General features: G+C 34.8%; 2 protein-coding genes across 5 annotated transcripts; both read left to right on the top strand.

Annotated features, from left to right (window-relative positions):
* Positions 1–14,356: 14,356 nt before the first annotated feature.
* LOC115958187 lies at positions 14,357–16,711 on the top strand. Its single transcript, XM_031076575.1, has 2 exons — positions 14,357–15,235; positions 15,806–16,711. Exons 1-2 carry the CDS (start codon positions 14,373–14,375, stop codon positions 16,443–16,445), a joined length of 1,503 nt encoding a protein of 500 aa, XP_030932435.1. The 5' UTR covers positions 14,357–14,372; the 3' UTR covers positions 16,446–16,711.
* Positions 16,712–17,867: 1,156 nt separating this feature from the next.
* Positions 17,868–24,698, top strand: LOC115957264 (biotin carboxyl carrier protein of acetyl-CoA carboxylase). Of its 4 annotated transcripts, XM_031075465.1 has the most exons (11): positions 17,916–18,216; positions 20,716–20,922; positions 21,643–21,743; positions 22,237–22,290; positions 22,393–22,656; positions 22,729–22,791; positions 22,934–23,002; positions 23,091–23,136; positions 24,120–24,201; positions 24,498–24,514; positions 24,581–24,698. In XM_031075465.1, exons 1-9 carry the CDS (start codon positions 18,183–18,185, stop codon positions 24,179–24,181), a joined length of 900 nt encoding a protein of 299 aa, XP_030931325.1. In that variant the 5' UTR covers positions 17,916–18,182; the 3' UTR covers positions 24,182–24,201; positions 24,498–24,514; positions 24,581–24,698. The 4 variants fall into 4 exon arrangements, with proteins under 4 accessions (XP_030931323.1, XP_030931326.1, XP_030931325.1 ...); XM_031075464.1 differs by lacking the exon at positions 24,581–24,698 and having other exon boundaries at positions 24,333–24,573; XM_031075463.1 differs by having other exon boundaries at positions 17,868–18,216; positions 24,120–24,698.
* Positions 24,699–24,725: the final 27 nt, after the last annotated feature.

Raw genomic sequence — 24,725 nt, forward strand, 5'->3', positions numbered from 1 at the left:
TTGCCTAATGGATGTGTCCCGTAAGGCTTTGTGGGGTTTCATTTTAAATGAACCGGCCAATGCTTTTCTTTTTTCTTTTTCTTTTTTAATTATGGGAAAATACTACTGCATATTATTAATAAAAAAGTCAAGTACAATCATATTAACTTTTAATTGGGATCATTTTAGAAGAAGTTAGAAAGTTTCTCTTATGTAGGGGGAGGCCACTCCAAATCCTAGCCGCTTAGTAGAAGGTCGTGCCTAACCCTAGGGTTTGGGCTATTCATGTTCTCCTTGTGTGCCCCATAATATGAGTGAAAGTTTCTCCTTTGCTGCATTTATAGTGTTTCAACATGGAGGACTTATCTATGATGTGGAAAAAACTCTCGCTTTCAGAGGAGGAGGATAGCGAGTATAGTGAACGAACGATAACAATGATTGGGGGAAAGGCTATCGCGGCAAAGTTTTTCACACGACGAGTTTTGAATATGGAAGCCATTGCTCGGACTTTTAAACAACTATGGCAAACGAAGAAGGGATTCGAGGTCAAAGATATGGGGAATCATGTGGTTCTATTTGTTTTTTCAAATGGATCGGATGCAGATAGGGTCCTACTGGGAGAGCCATGGAGTTATGACAAATATTTAGTCTCTTTACGCAGATTAGAGAAAAATGTTGCAGTAAGGGATCTCGTCTCGATAGAACGTCCTTCTGGGTACAAATCCATGACTTACTTGTGGGTGAGATGAACTAAGAAGCAGCAGCTGGAAGGGTTATAGGAGATGTGCAAAAGGGAATTCGAGAATGGGTAACCAAGATGGCAGTAGTTTCATGAGGATCAGAGTTAAGGTTGATACATCAAAACCACTTTGTCGCGAACAAAAGATTCGGAGTGAAGAAAGGGAGGTAGGGTGGATTAGGTTCAAGTATGAACGTTTGCCGAACACCTGCTACTGGTGTGGTAGACTGTCTCATAACGACAAAGATTATGAGCTCTGGGTTAGAAGCAATGGCTCTCTGACTGAAGGGGATCGACAATTTGGTGCATGGGTCCGAGTCCCAACGTCAAATATGAAAAAGTGCTCAGTAGTTTTGGTTGACAGTGTGGAAGAAGATAAATGAAGTGACGATACCCAGGTGGATGACGATGTGGTGGAGATGGTCACCACTTCTTAAGGGCAGGCAGAGATGACGGGAAAGGGGGAGCACAGCGGTCAATCTCAAAGGGAAAAGGAGGCCGATGAATGGGTATTTTCAAAATTTCACTCATCCAACGAATCATGTTTCGAGATCCCTAGAGTTACAAAAGTCAAGGCAAATATTTCGGGTATGGAGCTGGATTTCCAGGATATTTTGCACGATATTGACTCAAATATCTCTAAGTTTGATTCTCCAATAGTTGGCCCAAGCAAAAGCAGGCCCATTGTAGCAATGGACCAGGCCAAGTGTCCTAAACACCATAGTTGTACTATTGAAGTTGGGCTTAGTTCAAAAATGGATGAGGATATGGGTATAAGTTGCAGCCCACAAGGGGTAAAGTTAAAAAGTCGTGGATGGAAGAGATTAGTGCAGGAACAATGCCCAAGTGAAGCCTAGACTATGCCTATTCAAAAAAAAAAAAAAAAGAACAACCAGAGACGTCGAGGGAGAGAACCACATCATATCTCCAGGAAAAAAATGTTGTGCACTCACCAAAAACCAAAAGCTAATGGTGGAAGCTGCAGGGCAGCCCTGCTGAGACCAATTAATGAGTTGCACTGCCTGGAACTATCATGGGATTGGGAACCTATGAACAGTGGAAGAGCTTGAAGAAATTATTCAAGCATAAGATCCCTTAATTGTTTTTTTTTTCGTCAGAGACTTGGTTTGAAAAGAATGAACAATTAGAAAGGTTACTGTGCAAGATAAAATATGCTGGCCTTTTCACCATGCCTAGTCAAGGTAGGAGCGGCAGGTTGACACTTTTATGGAAACTTGATAATGCAGTTTGGGTAGACAGTTTCTCAAAGAACCATATTAATGCAGTAGTGAATGGTGGTTCTACAGAGGCATGGCGGTTCACCGGTTTTTATGGGGAGCTAGATACTAATAATAGGGACGAAGCTTGGAGTATGCTCTGTATGCTACGAGCTAAACCACATCTACCGTGGTGTTGCATAGGTGACTTCAACGAAATCCTCAAAATTGAAGAAAAAATAGGGGGTTGAATTAGATAAAATGCTCAGATGCAAGCTTTCTGGGGTGCAATAGATTTCTGTGGGTTCGTGGACCTTGGCTATATAGGTCCGGAGTTCACTTGGCATAGTCGAAGACATGGGTATTTGATTTGGGAACACTTAGATAGAAGAGTGGCTAATTATGATTGGGTATCGAAATTTCCAGCAACAACTATTCGCCACCTTCACTGCCATACATCTGATCATCTACCCAATTAGTCTGATTTTCAATCCAAATAATGAATCCCAACGGTGGTACAAAAGGCCTTTTCGGTTCAAAGAAATGTGGTTGACTGATAGTGGGTGTAGCGACACAATGTTGAGAGCTTGGCAGGTTCAACAAGAGGGTACACCAATGTTCAAAGTAACAAAAAAAACCAAAGAAGTACAAGAAAATGTTGAAGTCTTGGAGTAAAGATCACTTCGGGAATGTAAAAAACTAGATTGCAAAGAAGAAAGATTTGCTATGGAAAGCAGAGGAAGCCGCTGCAAAGGGTGGTAATTATGACGTAGTAATTCAGCTCTGATGAGAGCTTAATATCCTGCTCGAGAAAGAAAGCCAAATGTGGAGGCAAAGATCTAGAATTCAGTGGGTGGCAAAGGGAGATAAAAATACAAAGTACTTTCATGGGGTGGCTACTCAAAGGAAAAGAAGGAACTTCATAAAGGGAGTTAGAGATTCGGATGGAGTATGGCAAACTGAAGAAGGGGTGATCTCGAATATCTTTGTGGACTTCTACACTAAGCTATTCTCCTCATCTAATGTTCAAGGGCTTGACCGAGTCTTGGAAGGAGTCAAAAAGATAGTGACAGCTGATATGAATGAAGAATTATTAAAGCCTTATGGTAAGGATGAGGTTGAAGCTGCAATCAGACAAATGGCACCATCTAAGGCACCGGGTCAGGATGGGATGCCCCCCCCTCTTTTACCAAACCTTTTAGCAGAGCATTGGGGTGGAAGTTTCAGATGCAGTCCTCTCTTGCTTGAACTCTGGTACATTCCTTAAATCCATAAATCACACTTTCATTACCTTGATCCCTAAAGTAAGCAATCCTAAAAATGTTTCTGAGTTTAAGCTAATAAGTTTATGTAATGTGCTTTATAAAATTCTCAGCAAAGTTATTGCTAACAGGCTTAAGCCCATTCTTAATTCTATAGTTTCAAAAGCTCAAAGTGCCTTCACTACAGATAAATTAATAACAGACAACATCCTGATTGCTTTCGAATTGTTGTATTATATGAAAACCCAATGCTCAAGCAAGGAAGGTTTTATGGCATTGAAGCTAGATATGAGTAAGGCCTACGATAGGGTGGAGTGGTGTTTTTTGGATAAAATCCTTTTACGAATGGGTTTTCAGGAATCTTGGGTGGCAATGATCATGCAATGTGTTTCCATAGTGACCTACGCGATCCTAATAAATGGCAAACCAAAAGGTTTCATAAGACCAACTAGAAGTTTAAGGCAGGTGACTCCCTATCTCATTTTCTTTTCCTGTTTTGTGTGGAAGGACTAAATGCACTTCTTAACAAGGCAGCAAAGGAGGGGAAGATTAGGGGTCTAGCTTTGTGCCGTAGAAGCCCAAATATTATTCACCTCTTCCTTACAGACGATTGTCTTCTATTTTACAGGTCAAAGGCAGCAAAATGTTTAAAAATTTAGCAACTTCTTGATTGGTATGAGGTAGCTTCGAGAAAGCAAGTGAACAAGGATAAAACCACTCTCTTTTTCAACAGAAATACACCTGAGGATGTGCAGCAAGAAATAATGGTATTGTTGGGTGTACTGGCCATCAAACACTATGAAAAATAATTGGGTTTACCATCCTTTGTTAGGAGGTAGAAAAAAGCTTGTTTCAATTAGATTAAGGAGCGAATTTGGTCCAAGATGCAAGGGTGGAAGGAGAGGTTACTATCACAAGTTGGGAAGGAAATCATGATCAAGGTCGTGATCCAATCCATCCCTACCTACTCGATAAGTGTGTTTCATTTACCGATTAGTTTGAGTAAAGATATCGAGGCAATGATACGCAAATTTTGGTGGGGAAATCAAGATAATGCGAGAAAGATGCAGTGGGTTAAATGGAGTACTTTGCGCTCTCCTAAATCTGTTGGTGGTATGGGCTTTCGGGATCTTAGACAATTTAACAATGAACTTCTAGGAAAACAGGTTTGGAGGTTGTACCATGAGAAGGATACTCTACTATATAAAATATTCAAATCAAAATATTTTCCTAATGGAAATATTTTTGACATTGAGATCAACCCTCGCTGCTCTTTTGCATGGAAGAGCATTTTGCAAGCAAGGGACGTGATCTGCAAGGGTGTTAGGTGGAGATTAGGGGACGGTTCATCAATCAATATTTGGAATCACCGGTGGCTAGATGCTTCTTGGGGTGGTAAAATATTATCGCCTCAACTTGACCCATCCTTGATTGTAGTAAAGGATCTTTTCATCCTTGGAACGAAGTGTTGGAATGAGGAGCTCATAGATCGGAATTTCTTCCCATCAAAGGTGGAGTGCATTAAAAGTATTCCTGTTAGTGCTCACTCTACAAAGGACTTACTCATATGGCCTCTAATCTTGGATGGTACTTATATACTGTCAAAAGTGCATACAGGTTACTGGCTATGGCTACCCACAATTCCTTGCCTAGTACGTCCAACTCAAAAGGTGTGGAATGGTATTTGGAAGTTACAAGTTCCGAATAAAGTCAAGCACTTCATATGGCGAGCCTCAGGTGAGTGTCTACCTATGAGATATAATCTACAGATTCGACATGTGCTCACGGATAATGTTTGTAGTCTATGTGAGGAACACCCCGAGGATGCCATACACTGCTTATGGACATGTGACCATGTTAAATGCATTTGGTTCTTAGACCCCATTTTCAACTTCCCAAGATTACAGAGTTTTAGCAAGTTCTGCAATTTGGTCTCCTTTATGCTATCGGAATCCACGTCGAGCACTGCTGCTCTCTTTTCCATGGTAGCCTAATGCATTTGGGTTAGACGTAACAAGATCAGGGAAAGACAACAAGTTTGGGAAGTTGGGGATACTGTTAAGAGAGCTCGGGACCTTCTGCAGGAATTCCAAGATGCAAACGCCCCACCACATACGGCCTATTACAACAAGAGCAGAGACGAAATGCAAGCCACCTACACCGAGATTATTCAAAATCAATTTTGATGGAGCTGTCTTTAAGAACCTTGGGTTGGCAGGCTTGGGTTTAGTCATACGAAATAAAGAGGGGATGATCATCACTACCCTTAGTTAGAAAATTTTTCTCCCCAGTTCAGTTGACATGTTAGAAGCTTTGGCGGCAAGAAAAGCCCTTACTTTTGCCCAGGAGATCAGTATTTTCCAAGCAAAGTGGAAGACGATTCTCTGAAGGTTATCTCAGTTCTCAACAGTCCCAAGCAGAATAGGACCCAAATGGGCCATATTATTCAAGATATTAAGTGTGCAAGTCTTTGTATGCAAGTTTGTAATTTTATTCATGTCCGTAGGGGGGGCAATAGATTAGCCCACTCCCTTGCAAGAAGAGCAATTCTAACTGCTAATACTAATGTGTGGTTAGAAGAACTACCACCTAATTTGGATGATGTATTCCAGTCTGATTTACCTTTATAATATTGACTTACCTAATTCTCCCAAAAAAAAAAAAAAAAAAAAGGTCAAGTGCAAACAGTAACATCAGAGGCAATAACAGCTTCTAAGAACTTAGGGGTTTCCTCAACCCATGCCTCAAAATCATAAACAAACTTAGCATGTTGAGCTAAAAGATTGGCAGGCTTATTTCCTTCCCTTTTAATGTGAGAAAAAAAGAAAAGAACGAAAAAATTGAAGGTGAAGAAAGATGCACTCTAAAACATTAGCATCAACATCGGGAGTTAGCGAGCAACCATTCATAGCACTGCAAACTTGTAGAGAGTTCCCTTCAAAAATAACATCTTGAATTCCAATGTCCCTTGCAAAAATAACAGCAGCTTCCATAGCTTTTGCATCAACCTCAAGAGAGCCCAAGGGAGCATAAATTTGCTGACTCAAGGCTCTAACTACCTGTCCTTTATCATCCCAAAGAAGCACGCCCATGCCAGCAGTAGACTAATCTCTAAAGACAGCACAATCAACATTAGCTTTATACACACCTGTTATAGAGGGAGTCCATCTAGTAGGGAGTAAGTTTGCTGCTGGGATGGGGTAGTCTTGGACTGATTGGTAATCAACAGCCACTCTGGTTGCTTCTATAATCAGAGTGGCCACAGTTTTAAGCTTCTCACCTTGTCGAATTACATTGCTGTTATTCCAAATATTCCACGAAATTGCCATGAAATGAGTAAGGTCCACAGCTGATGGTCCTGAGCCATTATTTAATTTCCAAAACATATCATCAAAAGTACACTCCCTGTCTATCACCAGACCACAAGTCTCCCATATTGATAAAGAAAAATCACAGTGAAGAAGAACGTAGCTTGTTGTCTCACAACTTTTATCACATAGCTCACAAACTTCAGAATTAATCACTTGTCTACGATAAAGGTTGGATTTCGTAGGGAGGATGTTCTGACAAGCCCACCAAACAAAGTTTTTGATAAACGATCAATGCTTATTATTTCATGACTCAGGGAATCTGAAGGGAAAATTATCTTTTGAAATTATCTTATGAAGTGTCATTCTCATATTATGAAATTTTCGATTTTAGTAGAATTAGTTATAGGTTTTGGTTTAAACTTTAAATCTTTTGGGATTTAAAAGAAGGGTTTGGGTTAACATCCGCCAATTAGGCAGAATGGTTCCTTCTCAAAAATGGGGTCTCGAATTCTAAGTTCCAACTCCACAAGCATATTTAGTAAGTATTATTTTTTATGGGTACTTGACTGTGAATCTTTACTTGATATTTAAGAGAATAGAATTCTTTTATATCCAAAAAAGAAAGAGATTAGAGAACTTTTTGGTGTCCACTTTTTTTTTAAAAAAAATTTTATTTATAGTCATTTAATCTAATTGGAAGCCTTTATAAAAAAAATAAAAAAAAAATATTGGAAGCCGTTTAATAATAAGATAAATTACAGATATATAGTAAACTGAAAATTTTAAAATTGATAATCAAATTCTACTTCTACTAACAAGCTCACACACACCCACATAGTATTAACTAGGAGTCCAAATCTTCTATCCCACTCCTTTTGCTCCACTTTATACTCTACAAATAAAAACTTGTCACATGTCCATCTACTAAATTAAATCTTAATTTTATGCCTCTATTATTTTAGTTACCTAAATTAGATAAATAAAGAAAATAAGAAAAACCCAACAGTAACATATCCCTACCAACTTCTCTAGTCACAGCCATCCACCGCCGGCGGAAAACTTTGGCCGTGATTTTCCACATCACAAAGAGCACACTGCACACCTCAAAATATAGATTGATAAAAAACCAATGGCCGAAAGATATAATCTTTCATAAAACAATTGTCAATGACGGTTGTTGTGAGATCAATAGAATAATGATCTTTAATATGGTGGAAAGACAAAACAAAAAGGCGAAAACACCATTTTAGTCCCTACATTTTAGGGTTACAATCAATTTGGTCCCTACATTTTAGTAGCAATCAATTTGGTCCCTATTATTTTTAATTTATAGTCAATTTAGTCCCTACCGTTAACTCACTAACGGAAAACGCTTACGTGGTATACGGTCTGTCTTGTTGGCGCACGTATGGTTAATATAATAATATAAAATCAATTAATTAACTATTATAAAAGCCACATCAGCATTTTAATAATGAAAGAAATCCATGTCAAACAAAAAAAAATCTGAAATGTTTAATTAAAAGAAAAAAAAAATGAATTTTTGAAAGAATCTTCACTTTCTTTTATTTTCTTTAGAATTCTTGCACTTTCTTATTTTCCAAACACAATATACCCAACACCCAGCAACACCACAATATGAAATCAAATCCCAATACCGAGTGTTTAGCCAAAAAAAATCCCAATAACGACATCAACACTAAATAAGCACTCTCGAATGAATTTGGACATATACACTACAGACTGGGTTTTTTTTACAGATTTCACATCCATAGACACAATACCAGGCAAGGAACAGATCACCCTCGTCTTAATGTTGCACGAGACAATGCAATTTTCAGGTATCTATAAGAAGACAACATCGCCATCCTTGGGGTGGAAGGCTAAGAATTTCATAGGCCATGGGAGCTCCACCCCTTTCATTTTGAAAATAGGATATTCTGGAAGGATGTCCCTGAAGTAAACTTTGTGTTTCAGTGACCATGTGCCTGCATTAGCGTAATCCCCAAGTTCCCAAACAGAAAATTCATGGGGCCCTGGAATATAGAATTTTGGAATATCCGAATACGCCCTTGGAACACTCCCAAGGAGATGAAACAACCACTAGGAAAGATGGGCAGATCGATATAGCAGAGGTGGCATCCTTGTGGTTGGGTGTTGCTGGGTATATTGTGTTTGGAAAATAAGAAAGTGCAAGAATTCTAAAGAAAATAAAAGAAAGTGAAGATTCTTTTAAAATTCATTTTCTATACTTTTTTTCTTTTAATTAATCTTTTTAGAATTTTTTTTTGTCTAACATGAATTTCTTTTATTATTAAAATGTTGATGTGGCTTTTATAATATTTAATTAATTGATTTAATATTATTATGTTAACTACATGTGCGCCAACAAGGTAGACCGTTTGCCATGTAAGCATTTTTCGTTAATGAGTTAACGGTAGAGACTAAATTGACTGCAAATTGAAAATAACAGGGGCCAAATTGACTGCTACTAAAATGTAGGGATCAAATTGACTGTAACCTCAAAATATAAGGACTAAAATGGTGTTTTCGCCAAACAAAAATAAAAGTAAGTAATTTTAGTGGTGCAGGCAAGCCATGGCTCCCTGAAACCTAAACATTTGAAATTCTATTACCTCACCTACCCAACCACCCACTTTTAACTGATCAAGATTAACTATAATATTTAGTTTCTGAGGAAGCCGAGAGAATATTGGATTTTGTTGGGTTTTGAAGGTCCTAGATTTGGCTTGGCTTGGCTTTGTTCTGTTCCAAGATGGTATCTTAGCTGGATGGCTAGAGGATTTGGTGGCGCCGGCGAGTGATGACGGTGGTGCAGCTGGTGGGGATGTGTTGACTGTTGGGTTTTTTTTTTTAACTTTTTTATTTATTTATCTAATTTAAGTAACTGAAATAATAGAGGCATAAAATTAGAATTTAATTAACTAGATGGACATGTGGTAAGTTTTTATTTATGAAGCATAAAGTGGAGTTAGAAAGAATGGATAGAAGATTTAGACTCATTAATTAGTACCCTTACAAAACAAATAGTTTAGAGAAGTGCTTTTCTAAATTTTATCATTACCTTTCTTTGTTTCTATTTTTAGGGGGGAAAATAATTTCTCAAAAAAGAAAAGAAAATCCTCTTAAAAGCACGTTTGATATTAATTGTTTTTATATCAAAATTATATGTGTTTTTTTTTTTTTAATCTTTCTAAATTAAAGTAAATTTAGGTTTTTATAAAACATCATTTTTTTTTCTGTCTTTTTTCATCAAAACCTTAAAAAAAAAAAAAAAAAAAAAAAGCTTATTAATGTTTGAATTTGGTATAATAATATTTTATGAGTAATACTACATGCACAAACTATTTTACAACATTTTTACAAAATGTTGATATGACCTAACCTCTTATTAGTTTTCATTAAACCCATAATTAATATCACTTTAATTTTCATTTATCAATAATCACTCACCACATCAACAGTTTGTAAAATTTTTTGTAAAATTATTTATATCTCTAACATTATTCATATTTTATATATTCAATTTATAACATATGCAAGTTAAAATCAGATTACCTAAATAAGCTATGATAATTGAATTTAATTCATATGACTATATATATATATATATAATGAACATCCTCTCCTATGTGTCCCTTCATTTAAACGTAGAATTAATTCATGAAATTTGGATGACTACATTTTATACATAAATTAACCTTACAAACATTTATTTCACAAACTCTAGTTCCTTCATTCTGCGGTTCTATCGGTACTCAAAATTTCAAAATGACTAATACTAGTTATAATGTGGGTTAATAAACAGTTTTATCATTCTTAATTATCTCATACTTTTGTTTCAAGTGTTTATATTCAATGGAAGAATCTAATATACTGCACCTACAAGATATTGTAACTACATAAGTTTTTTTTTTTTTGGGTTTGGATTTTGATACTGTAACTAAGTTTATTCAAAAGAAGGTGCTACGTACTTGCTCTTCCCCTTCCGATTTATGCCCAAAAAAAAAAAAGCTAGCTAGATACATATAAATATATAATACATCCATATTGATCCACAAGTTTCCAGCATATTATCCCATCTACATAGGACGAGATGGACACCTTCATGTAGCGTATTAAGATTGGTGATTGAACTTAGAAGAGTCCGAATAAAGCTATGTTTTAGCATTTTTCACATTAGGAAAGGAGTCAAATGACACGTTTTTTTTTTTTTTTTTTTTTTTTTTTTTTGAGAAACAACTGTAAATCAAAAAAAAAAGAAAGAAAAGGAATGGACGCGTAGATACTGGCATGGGTACAGGGTACCGTAAGTTATGCCAAAGCCGAACAGATCAAAGTTTTGCCTTATTTATGCGTGTATTCAATGTCTTAAGAGATTGGTACATACTATACGTCTATACCATGCGAACCTTTTTCTAACATTCTTTAACCTAACCAAAGAAAATGGTAGCTGAAAAGAAAGATAAATGAACATTTTGATTCCCAAAAAAATTAGAAGGCTCTGGGTATCTAATCATTCATTCTTAGTGGAAAATGTTTTATCTTGCAAGGAAAGCAAAGCAACTCCACCTGCATGGTTTAATTAATTTAGTCGTAAGTCGTAACAAACAGTTTCTATGTATAGACTTTTTGGGTAGGGAATCAATACTTCTTGGAAATCACGTATGGCATGTTGCGTTCGTGGCTACCAATATATTCCTAAATACTAATAATCTTATCTATTTCCATCACTGAACCAATGAAGTAGTAAACCAAATACAACTTTAGAAATATCTTGAATATGTATGGTATATATCATTTTAGGTTACTCGAATGAAGTAGACTTTTAGGGCGTGACAGATTAATGGCCTTCACGAAACAGACTAGCAATTAATATATATTGCAGATTATATCAGATAATTGCACTTCATCATTCATCACTTTCACTTACATAAAAAAAAAAAAAAAAAAAAAAAAAAAAAAAAGAAGAAGAGTTGGCCTTTTAGTGTGGAAAAATGTTATAATTTTATTAATTTTACTATAAAAATATCTAGGACATTTGAGATTTCCTAATCAGGTATAAACTGATATGATAATGAATGTGATTAGTGTAATATCAATAACATAAGAAATAGAATTCTAAATTATTATTTTGTTATGTGTTTAAAAAGTGACATGAGTTTTTAAAGTCTATATAGTAAATTTTGTATTATATCCAACATCACTCAAATAAGAAAATTACTTGGGATATTGATAATGATTCTTTGTGATGTCTAATGATGGAATCAATTTTAATACCAAAGGTTTGCAAACTAACATGACAATGAATAAAATTGGTGCCATGCACATCAATATTATAATAAATAAATATCTTACTTTTTATTTTGTGTTTAGAAATCAGCACATCAATTTGTACACTTTATATAATAAAATTTATGGTAGCTTTAACATCACTCTTCCAACTAAACATAAAAAATAAGTACTGTAAAAAATATAGTGCGAATCTATTTGAGTATGCAACGAACACAATGAGAGTACTAATTATGATCACGAATGTAGTTCGTGAAAGGTGTTCATTATAGGAGAGTTCAAATTGTATCTAAAACTAATTGTGGGGCCACATCAAGTTCATTATCCAGTAGAGTCTGGGTTCAAAGCAGTGGCGGAGCCAAGATTTTGGTTTAGAGGGGGCAAAATTAAAAGACATCATTTCAAGTGAAATTAATCTAAAAAATATTAATCAATAATAATAACAAAACAAAGAAACAATTATAAGAAAATAAATATATTTCATATCATTAAAATAAATAAACAAAAATAACCAATTCATAGTTACTACAAAATTTATAACAAAAAGTTTACAAATTGATGTGGTAAAAATGTGATTAGTGTTATATAAACAATATAATGATAGATGTTTGTAATTATTTTTTTATGATTGGTGACATGCCAATTTGTAAGATATAAATAGTAATATTTGTAATATTTTTAGCATCACTTAACAATAAAATATTGCAAAAATTATCATTAACAGTGAAAATAATGATAGAAATTAAAAAAGAAAAAAAGTTGTGAAATAATTATCAAACGTGGGGCAAGACAAAAGCTTACAAGAGCATTAAATTAGGTGAAAAGGATTTGATGTTTGAGAAAACTTTTTTTTTTACTTTCCCTTTCTTGTATCAGAACCACTTTCAAGTTACAACTAATTGGGAGTCATTTTTTTTCTTTCTTTTTCTTTGTGTCAGAATCCCTTACATATACAAAGATATTTTAGGTGGAGTCAGGGGGGGCAGGTGCCCCCCTCTGGCTCCGCCACTGGTTCAAAGGTTTGAATCAAATTGTAAACCTTTTTTTTTTATATAGTGAATTTCTTATTAGGATAAGGGTACCTCCGTAGTGAATTTTTCTTTGGAGTGTTCTCTATCGATTTCTCTACTTCGTTACCATATCGCAATATCTATTGCTTTGATTGATATATTTCAGCTCTGGTGACTTGATATATTTGTTGTTTATATTTTTTTAAGTTGTAATCATTTAAATGACATATTTGGTATATCATAAATTGATCCTCTATGATCAACTTTTCATACACAAATAGTCTTTTGAGCTTGCTTTTGATGCATTGTCAGCTTATAACACTTGTTAACTTATACTGAGAGGTTTTTCTAACTTGATGCTATTTGTAGAAGTTTTTATTAAGAAAATTCTGTTTTAATTTATTTTCCATCGTATTGTTTTTTATTCGTTGTAAGCATATGTTGGCACCACCTATTTTTGTATTTGTTTTTTTCACTAAGAAAAAAATTTCTTTAGATGGCTGCTACAAATCTTACAAATAAAATATAATAGCTCCATTCCATTCCACTCATTACACTCCGCTCCACTTCACTTTGCTTCGTCCATAAAGTCCCCAAGTCATTGGTCCAAAAACAAATAGAGTCAACACCAACCAAGCCATTAATTACTTTCCACTAAGAGTATCTCCAAAAACAAGAGTTAATAGTATTATTTTTAAGTTCTGGTGAGATGAAACTTCCATTAAAAAAGTGGAAGGAAGACATAGAAGCCTTAGAAGGCAAGGCAAGAAGGGAGGCACGGAGTAGAGAATCGAATCCTATATAAAGGGTGAGAATCATAGGAATACGACATTCTCTAGTGATCTTTATCTACATTCAAACCAAAGTTAGGCCAATCACCATTACTATTTGGCATCTCACAATTAATTTTAAGGCAGCAAGCATGCTTTGTATTACCTGTGAAAAGTTCATGAACAAATTAACTTTTTTTGGGAAATAATCATACATGTGATTTTAGTTACCACAATCTTTCACAATTTTTTACATAATATTCCATTTTGTTTTAACCGGCAATGCAACTGATGTAGCAACTTTTATTAATGCACCATGATTAACAATTTTTTTTTAATAAAAATTATAGAATCACAATGATTAACAACTTCAAAAGGTATTATATAACACTTTTTTTTTCCTAGTCCTCCATTTCATATTTTCACAACAAAAAGAAGGAATTTCCTTTCTCTATTTAAAACTCTAGCTAAACATCATGGTTACGTTTAGTTGCTGATTTTTTACCCCTGCAAGTTGCAATAGGCAGATGATATAGTTACAGTTTTAATCAAAGAATGATACTCATTGATTATTTTCTTGTACAACCATCCATCTCACCAAGTTTCTTTCTCAATGTATATCATGTACCAATTATATTGCTTTACTTTTGACTTTTCTTCCCCACCAGAATCTAAGCATAGCTTCCATTCACGAAACAGCCTTTATATACGAGGTTTTTCATCACAAGTCCTTGCAGAGAAAGAAAGAGATTTCTACTTAGTCTACTAGTTATGGCTGCTCCTTGTGCCTTTCCTGATATATATTTCTGGGTTCAAAATCTTCCACCAATCACTGAATGGAAAAAAAATTCAATGTCTCTATGCATATGTTCCTCAAGTTCATCCCAACCATCCCTCAATCTCTCAATAGCCAAATATAACCAATCCCGAAATGATCTCTCTTTTGCTATAAATGCAGATTTTAATCTACCTGTCTGTCTTTGGACCTCAAAACCATTCAAGCTCAACTCTAAATCCATAAATTTGATAGATGAGGAAACCATGTCCAACCTCTTGGTAAATTTTGTTGAAGATGTGCTTCAATATGGTTCAAATAACAAGAATAACAACTCCCTTCTCAAGTTCCCTAAACTAGGTTCTATTCCCAACTTCAAAGATATTTTCAATTTTTCATTTTTCACTCTATTATTCCTCATTTGCATCTATGAAGCTCCCCAAGATCTCCGTTCGGGGTGTCTTATTACCCTAAAAAATCACTTGGCAAGTAATTGTCAGTCTAGACAAGCAATAAAGTTGCTCATGAAACTCTTAGGATCAAATTTAGAAGAGCAATGGATGAGGTCCTTGAACCTCGCAATTACTAATTGGATTATAGAGCAACAAACCACCCACCGCTCCCTCAAAACACCATCACCTTTGTTTTCTTATGCACTTTCAACTTTTGGGTTATGGAAGATTCATTTATATTGCCCTGTTATAGCCATGGATGTCGAAAACTCGAGCAATCCTTCTGTTGATGAGCGACTGCAATTTTCTCTTACTTACAACCAACTTGAAGGTGTAATCCAATTCAATTACAAAGTAGTAATTCAAGAGAGGTGGGTTGATGTGATAGTGAACACTGATAACATAAGGTATGATGATTTTCATTGTATATTTCAATTCTTAGTACAAAGATATTTGAAGAGCTAAGCTTACTGTTCTGCAGGAATTAGAGTTTTAATACTTGAACTTCTACCATATAGAGCTTTAATTAAAATAAATAAATAAAAAACTTTCCAGCTTTTTGAGTGTTTGACAAATTACAATGGATAAAGCTTTATAATTTTGGATTGATAAAGCATGGACATGCAGTGAATTATAGAACTTTTTCCTAAAAGTTTCAAATTTCAGCTTGGATCCCCTTAAAATTTACTCCTTAGCAAAAAAAGCAAAATATTTGGCAATTTCAGCTAAAAGAGTTTTAAAGGTCTTAAAGCAATTTAACACCCCTTCAAAACCCAAACCAGACAAGCCCCAATTTAATTTGCTAGCCATTCAAAAGTACTTCTATTCTCATTTAAAGCCAAAGTCTGTACTAAGTTTTATTGAATAATATGTGAAAGAATGTAACTTTAAAATGCTAATGAAACAGTTCTTAATTAAGCTTGTTCTTGCATTGCTTGTAATATGACCAACTGAGGCCTGTCTTTCTTTTGTAACAGGTGTGACATTATCAGACTTGTGAGTGAGGCCCTCATGAATGAACGAGGAGCTGGGGCAGCAGAAAAGCACTTTCCTTCAAGAATTTCATTGCAACTCACTCCAACTCTTCAAACCAACGTACTAAGCCTTTCGGTGAGCAAGTCATCTGAGAACCCAACAAGAGAGATTGGCTTAGAAAAAACTATAGAAGCCGGGTTTGATCCGCCTAATTCTTACTTTGGACTCAAGGTATCGGCTGGAGAGACCATGACAATAAGCTTGAAGCCTTGGAAATTCGAGGAATCGGTTAATGGTTATAGTGCAAATTTGAATTGGTTTCTTCATGATAGCATGAATGGAAGAGAGGTATTTTCTTCCAAGCCTTCAAAGATTTCATTAATTAACCCTAAAGCTTGGTTTAAAGACCGATACTCGAGTGCATACAGACCATTCACTAGGCAAGGAGGAGTGGTTTTTGCTGGAGATGAGTATGGAGAGAGAGTGTGCTGGAAGGTGGACAAAAGTGCCATAGGAAGGACTATGGAGTGGGAGATAAGAGGGTGGATTTGGTTAACATATTGGCCTAACAAATACAAAACATTTTATAGTGAGACTAGGAGGTTGGAATTTAGAGAAATTGTTCATCTTAACATTGCTTAGCTAAGAAAACTAGAAGAAATTTGCAGATTTCTATTTTAAGGTTTGTACTTAATATTTGCTTTCGTTTTGTAAATTTCTACTTCTTTTATTAAGGAAAAGTGTTCCTATACTTGGCTCTAAGTTTCACTATAAATTTATGACAAAAGAAATTGAAGGTATATAATCTTTTTGGCTCACTTACATCAAAGTGCTTCCAGATTATTAAAGTTCGATAAGCCAGATGCTCCCCTAACTCTAATGGCATGTCACATACCCCACCACCCATATACTTAACATGTTTATTCTACAACAGAGTGACAGACTAGTAAAACTAATGAAATTCATTGAATATATAAAGAGAAGTGTGTTTCTCTTGGTCTTTCACTTCTGTTCCTGTGAGGAATTTCCATGTCTTTCTAGAATATGGGAAACCTAGAACAAATCATTAGTCACATAAATGCAGCATCAATCGTTGTGGTTTTTCAGATTATAAGGGTATTAGGATTTAGGAAACAGGAAACATGACCCATAATCTATGGAATGCGAACAGCAAAAGATAGAGAACAGAACGGCTTATGGCTTAACACACACTCACACATAAATACTCAGATTAATTTTTGTGGTTCATCTAAGTTAGGATCATGTCCATGAACTTGTTGCAGTTTTATTATGATGGCTACAACATAAGTTGTAAAGATTATTGACATATTATTTTCGTTGCATGCATGTGGGAAATGACAACAATATGGCCTATAAATGTCAACAAAACAATGTCATTTTTTTCTCTCTTGACGACTATTTTTTACACTAACATAGATGAAAAGACTATTTTGAAAACGGAACTAAGTATAGTGAATCAAAATAAAAAATCTCGAACCTAAACAAAACAATACCAAAATAAGAGTTAGAAGTGTAATTTATTATTAAAAAAACGATAATTTTAAACGATGTTGTCCTATATTCCACCAGGGGGAAAAATATCCTTTCTTTTAAATCATATCCATTTCATAATTTTATGATTACCAATTATTGATGTATAGTGGCACATCATTTAAATATTTAAATGATGTGGACCACTAGGAAAGAAAAAAAGTCAAAAACTATAACCTGTCCTTAACTACTTGAAAAACCGTTAAACTTTTTCCATTTTAAATGGGAAAAAAAGTGTACTCTCATTTCAAATTTAAAATAAAATAAAATAAAATAAAAAGAGAGAGAGAAAAAAAATAAATAAATATTACATAAATAAAATAAGGAGATATGGGAGTAATATTTAGGTACTTTCAAAGTATTGAGAATTATACTATTACATTTATAATGAAATTCACTTATTAAATTCATAACAGGATGTATCATAAATGTGAGAAAAGAAAATAAGTTCTAAGCGTTAATCCATGCTTGAGAGTACTAAAAGAATTTTGGGGTGAACGTGATAGAAGTAGTACAGTGTAAACCGAGGCGCACGTTAGCGAAGGGGTTAAAAAACGAAATTGAGAGAGCAGAGAAGCTGAGGAGAGTGGGCGGATATTTCAAAGCACTCTCAACAACCTTCACCGTCCCGCCCCAACTGCACTTAACTCTCACACACGCTCTCATTCTCATACATACATAATAATAAAATCCATTTCTCGAATTTGCCCCTGGAACTCCTATAAATTTCCCCTCTTATCTCCCCATCTTTCCATTTTTTTCTCTTCGTTTACATTTCATTTTTTTCATTCCATTCCATTCGGTTCGGTTCGCTCTCTCTTCTCATTCATGGAGTCCTTCGCTGCTCTCCGATCCTTCAACTGTAACTCTCTCTCTCTCTCTCTCTCTATATATATATGTGTGTGTGTGTGTGTGTGTAGGTTAGTGTGAGATTTGGTTGATTTGAGCTTATAACTAGATTTCTAGATTGATTTCGTTCTCCATTTGGTTCGATGAAGAAATGAGAGAAAAAGGAATCGATATGCTTCGAATTGTGATAGATAATTAACTATTCCTTTTTAAAAAAAATCTTCATGCATTTTTGCTTAGGAACTACACGGAGCTTGTTTATGTGATTAGGTTTGGTTGATTTGAGCTTTGAACTAGATTTCTTGATTGATTTCGTTTGGTTCGATGAAGAAATAAGAGAAAAAGGAACCGAAATGCTTCGAATTGTGATATATAATTAAATATTTCTTTTTTTTTTTTTTGTTGAAAATCTTCATGCATTTTTGCTTAGGAACTACACAGAGCTTATGTATGTGATTCAGATCATGCGAGCTTATTTTTGTGTATGTTAGTGTGAGGTTTGGTTGATTTGAGCTTTGAGCTAGATTTCTTAATTGATTTCGTTTTCCGTTCGGTTCAATGAAGAAATAAGAGAAAAAGGAATCGAAATGCTTCGAATTGTGATAGATAATTAATGATTTCTTTTTTTTTTTGAAAATCTCCATGCATTTTTGCTTAGGAACTACACAGGGCTTATGTATGTGATTCAGATCATACGAGCTCATTTTTGTGAAGGCTAGTGTGAGGTTTGGTTGATTTGAGCTTTGAACTAGATTTCCTGATTGATTTCGTTTTCCGTTAGGTTGAATGATGAAATAAGAGAAAAAGGAATCGAAATGCTTCGAATTATGATAGATAACTAATAATTTCCTTATTTAAGATTTTTATTGCATTTTTTTCTTAGGAACCAAACAGAGCTTACATATGTGATTCAGGTCGTATGAGCTTATTTTTTGTGAAAGTTAGTGCGATGTTTGGTTGATTTGAGCTTTAAGTTGGATTTCTTGATTGATTTCGGTCTCTGTTTGGTTCGATGATGAAATAAGAGTAAAAGGAATCGAAATTCCTTGAGTTATGATAGAAAATTAACAATTTCTTTATTTAAAAATCTTCTTAGGAACCAAACAGAGTTTATGTATGTGATTCAGATCATAAGATATTATTTGTATGAAAGTTAGTCTGTTAGTGTGAGGCTTGGTTGATTTGAGCTTGGAGCTTGGAGCTTGATTTCTATCTGATATATTGGCTCTGTTTAGTTTGATGATAAAATGAAAGGGAAAAAGAAAAAGAAAAAGAAACTAAATGATTTGAATTTGTGATTCAGATCGTACGAGCTTCTGGATTTGTTTTTAAAGAGATGCCTCATATGTGTGTTTGTTTTCTTAAGTTAGATGGATATAAATTAATGAAGAATCTCAAAGTCTTTTTTTTGTTCCTTTTTCTTCGAAGGAAATGGAACTGTGTAGATGAATAAGTGAGAAGAACAAAGTTACGGTACAGATTTTATGAATTTATTGGGGTCCTGGTTAATGAGCTAAAAAATAGTAAGAGGATTATAAATGTTTAATTTGGATAGAAAACTCTTGTCTTTTTTTCTTGCTAGCTGCATTGTAATGATGCAAAAAACTTGCTTCCATGTTCATAAGGAAAACTGCCTTGTTTGTAGGTTGCAAACATTTGCATTACATTTCAAAACCACAGCAAAACCTCTTTTTTGGTTATTTAGAATTTTATGTCAATTACCAAATAACAAAGGTTTCCTTATTTGTTGGTTGCAAACACTTGAATTACCTTTCACAACCTCACGAAGCATATTTTTTGGTTTATTTAGAATTTTTAGTCATTTACCAAATATCAATTTTTTTAAGTGAGAGAGATTAATAGTGGGTTCTCAAAATTATTGCCTTTCGTTCTCATAAGTTTTGGAAGTTCTATGTGCTAACTAGATAATAGCAAGTTTTTACTTGTCAAATAAAATTTTGGAAGTTCTATTTGTTAACTATATTATATACTTGTTAAAAAAAGTTTTGAAAATTCTATGTACCTTACAAAGCTTTTTTTTGGAAAAGTAATAAATAAGGTCTTAGCAGATGCTTCTTTGATTGATTGCATATTAATAACTGTCTTCAAATGTTTTATAAGGAATATGAGTAAATTGTTTATAGTTGAGTACCATTAGCCAGCAACTTCAAATGAGAAAACAGATCCCTTTGGTGCATGAAGAAAATAAAAAAATTTGTGAAAGTTTAATTGGGCCCCTTTCTGGAAAAATATAGTATGTTTTCGGTTAGTAAAATGTGATTTTTCTCTTGTATGGCTGAAATTCTGTTTGACATTTTTTAGTCTAATGAATTGAACCTGACATTTATGGTTGAATTTTGTGCTTAGTATTACATTACTTTATAGGCATATATTGGTTACATGTTCATATTTGTATAATCCTTTTCACTTAACTCTGCAAAGCGCAAACCATGGAGCCATTACCAAAGCTTGATCTGCATTTATATGCTTATTTGGCTCTCTTGAATTCCAGATTCTGTAGGGAGTACATCAAATATGCAGTCCTTACTTGAGAAGCCTGGTGTGGTACCAATATATAATGCCAGCTGGCCCATCCCTAGTAAATGGTGCACTCAAGGGTTGACAGTTGGTGGGAAGCTTGCTTTTTCACCAACAAAGCGGAAGGGAGCAATAGTATCATCTGTCAAGATATCTGAAGTTACTGAATCATCTAACAATGGTGAGGTTATTTTATGGCCAAAATGATGTAGAGTTTGTGTATCAGTACCTTTGATATTCTGTTTTTTTGTAGTTGTAGCAGACATGAAACAAAGTAGTAAAGATTATTATTTGTGTACTAAATAAATTAATTACCAGTGAGCTTATGGTCCATTGTTACCCTAGCCCCTTGTGCATTGCCCCGTGGGCACGCTATCCCCCCGCCCCCCTCCCAAAAAAAAAGATACATAAATTATGCTTCTGTTTCAGAAGCTATGTGATCTTGCTCTATGCATAGTACCAGAAATGTAAAATATTTCTCAAGAGTGTGTGATTATGCGTAGGGGAAAAAAAGGAAAAGGGAATACAAGCATTGATTCATTCATAATGGAGTGACTAAATTTTACATCCGCCATCTGAGAACAAGCACTGATATGTTCCAATTTTAATTTGGACACTAGAGAATGAAATGACCATATGTCGTTTTTTATCATCTTTATTCATACACCATATGTCATACTAAAGATAATAGTTATCGTTGAGAAATCTGGGTACATCTGGCATTTTACTCTTCTTCAAACATGACACCTCCTTTCTGCTACTTGATATCCATGGTATTCATGAAACCATGATGGTTTGAAGTTTCCTATGTATATGAATACGTGTTTCTAATATGTAATATTTTATTATCTGAGTTCATATTGTATTTGCATCGTGAAACTGAATGATTAATATGCAACAGTTATATCAGATAGCACCACCCAAGGACCATTGGAGGAGAAAACTCAAGGAACATTGGAGAAGAAAACTCCACGAACTGCTACTTTTCCTAATGGGTTTGAGGTTAGAATGAATCTTTGAATTTTGGTAGCTTTTTCCCTCCATATGTTTATCTGTTGGTGTAGTGTCGACTAATGATAGACCTACAGAAACTAGCATAATATTACCTGTACATTTTCTATTATTAAGCTGTCCAAAAACAGAAAAACAAAATGAAATGGTCATTTAGTTAATTGTTATTTTCAGTCGTGCTCTGTGAAGATCAAATGCTTCTAAACTTGCTAAGGTTGATGCATGATGAACTCATATATGATGATTTTCAAACTCCCGCAAATCTACAACCCTTACAAGCACATGCTCAGCGCTTCGCCTTATTCTTTCATAACTATTATCCCTAAATTATGTTCATTTTATTTTTTTCTTATCATCTCTTAGTTGAACTTCTCGGTTTGTTGTTGGCTCACAATGATTAGGAATCTTGCTGCCTTCATGTTTTGCATTTTTTTTCATTATGTTTTAAAATGTAATGAGTAACGTATTGTTTTTAAATAATCAGGCACTGTTACTAGAGGTCTGTGATGAGACAGAAATTGCTGAGCTGAAATTGAAGGTTAATTTCCATACCCTCAGCTGCAGGCTTTCGGTTGCATTAGCATATAGGTATTCATGCATTATCTTATTTTGAAACCGATTATATATTGCTCTTTGATAGGTTGGAGATTTTGAAATGCATCTTAAACGAAACATTGGAGGAGCCACACAAGTTCCCATGTCTGGAATTTCGCCGACAATACCACCACCTATTCCAACTAAACCAATGGTAGATTCAGCACCTGTTGCCCCACCACCACCACCAACAAAATCCTCCCCAGAAAAGACCAGTCCATTCACGAATACCTCTGTAGAGAAGTCTCCAAAGTTAGCAGCCTTGGAGGCTTCTGGATCCAATGCATATGTCCTAGTGCCATCTCCAGCGGTATGTGGTGTTCTTATCTAGTGTGGATCCAATACATATGTCCTGGTTCTCACTATTCATTTTTCTTATCAGGTTGGCTCTTTCCGGAGGGGTAGAACTGTGAAAGGGAAGAAGCAACCTCCTATCTGTAAAGAGGTATCTGTGCATGCATAGATTTTGTTGTCCAATTATTTTTTGTATATCTAAAAGTGTTCAGACTTTATGTTGCCAACAAGTACAGGAACACAGCCTTAGGTACAAATACACATTCAATTTTTCTTATTTCTTGGATTTACAGGGTGGTTTAATAAAAAAAGGACAAGTTATTGGATATTTGGATCAGTTTGGCACTGAACTTCCTGTGAAGGTGATTAATCTGCTTCAGTTTCTTTATTTTTGTGATTTCTTCTCAATAGCTGCTTATCATGATGATTTCCTCTTGCTATTTTGAGCAGTCAGATGTGGCAGGAGAAGTCTTAAAGGTCCTCTTTGATGAGGGAGGTAAAATGGCTATTATCTCTTTATTTATGACTTGATATTTTTTATTTGTCTTGAAACACTTCGTCAAAGGCTAAATTTTGGGGGGATTTTTGTTTGACACTTGAGTACATTCACCTTAGGTGCACCAGGAGAAATTCATAAGCCGAAAACCATTATGATAATTTCGTGCTAGTTTATCACCGATGAGCTCTAGCTCAAATAGCACGTCCTTCCCTTGTAAGAGCAAGGTGGAGGGTGAGGTTATTGATTCAAGACCCACCAGATGTATGTAACTTACAAAAGCGCACACACATAGACACACTAGTGTCTAGTTTATAAGTCATATGAACATTCAGGATGAATATGACCAAGGATATAAAACTTAGATCTGTTAAAAATATTAATATTTCTAGGATATAGTTAATAATTATATATTCCTTCCCTCCACTCTCCACTGAAATTGTGCATAATTTGCTCATAATATGTGAATCAATGCCATTCTAAGGAGCAGCCATAGAGGTTTACAAGATTCATTACAATTCTTGATGATCAGTTCATGTAATTGCCAACAGATTGTGTGAAGTGGATGGAAAAGAAGCTTCAGGCCAGCTAGGCCCCTTTTCATGTGGTTTCTCTAGTGTTTGTTGCAGTATAGCCTTTCAAAAAGGGATTGGTGCCAATGAGCTCTAGCTCAACAGAGCTCAACTGGCACCTCCTCTAATAAGTTCTAGGTAAAGGGTGAGGTTGTGGGTTCAAAATCCATTAGTTGCGTGTGTAAATTACCAATTAAAAGAAAGTTGACTGTGTGAAGTGAAAGTGAATTTAAGAATTTTTATGATATTTGTTTGAGACTTAGAATTTCGTACTTTAAGTCAGTGAATATGTGTTTCTCATGATGAATTCTGTACTTTAATTTTGTTACATCAATTGATGGATGAGTTTTATAGTAGAAGTGGTGATGACTCTCTTTTAACTGTTTGATTTAAACTGTTTATGGTTTGCAGAAGCTGTTGGTTATGGAGAACCTCTTATTGCTGTCTTGCCTTCATTTCATGGTATCCAGTGAGCTCTCTCCTTTTATTCCCGGTAATGTTGTTAAGAGAGCTCCGAAGTTTGTTTCTCCAGTCATGTTATTCTTTCCATATTTTGCGTATTTACCTTTTCTAGGTAGGGGATGCAAGTGTAGTTGGTGATCTGTACTTGATATTTCTTGTCAGTTAAATTGGCTATAGATCCGGGGAACAAATTGATAAAGCATCATGTGTTGAGAAGGTGTCATTCTCTTAGAACAACGTCAATAATGCTCCATGTACCGTTTAAGCTGTAGATGTTTGTTACTTAGCTGGATATTGTTAAGCACAATATGCTTGTTGCATATGCAGGCAGGACATACAGCTTAAATGATTTTGAACCTTGTGTGACTAGGAAAATACATACAACACGTTCATTTGCTGGAAATTCGCTTCTTTTCATTTGCGTCAGGCTTCTTGATTGTTTCTTGATTGTTAAAACCACGGTAAATTACAAAGAGTTCAAGATAAGTCTTCCAATTCAAAGGTCGTATAAAATGCAGCTTCCAGCCATTTTGTGTTATTTAAATATTTAGACTT

Source organism: Quercus lobata, chromosome 8 (genome assembly GCF_001633185.2).
Source record: "Quercus lobata isolate SW786 chromosome 8, ValleyOak3.0 Primary Assembly, whole genome shotgun sequence".
Classification (NCBI taxonomy): Eukaryota; Viridiplantae; Streptophyta; class Magnoliopsida; order Fagales; family Fagaceae; genus Quercus; species Quercus lobata.

What these genes read in the sequence shown, in the direction of transcription:
- LOC115958187 (XM_031076575.1), top strand. Translation starts at nt 14,373, where the DNA reads ATGGCTGCTCCTTGTGCCTTTCCTGATATATATTTCTGGGTTCAAAAT. An exon ending in GTGAACACTGATAACATAAG is followed by an intron (nt 15,236 to 15,805) that starts GTATGATGATTT and finishes CTTTTGTAACAG; the next exon opens with GTGTGACATTATCAGACTTG.
- LOC115957264 (XM_031075463.1), top strand. Translation starts at nt 18,183, where the DNA reads ATGGAGTCCTTCGCTGCTCTCCGATCCTTCAACT. An exon ending in TACTGAATCATCTAACAATG is followed by an intron (nt 20,923 to 21,642) that starts GTGAGGTTATTT and finishes AATATGCAACAG; the next exon opens with TTATATCAGATAGCACCACC. An exon ending in TTGCTGAGCTGAAATTGAAG is followed by an intron (nt 22,291 to 22,392) that starts GTTAATTTCCAT and finishes GCTCTTTGATAG; the next exon opens with GTTGGAGATTTTGAAATGCA.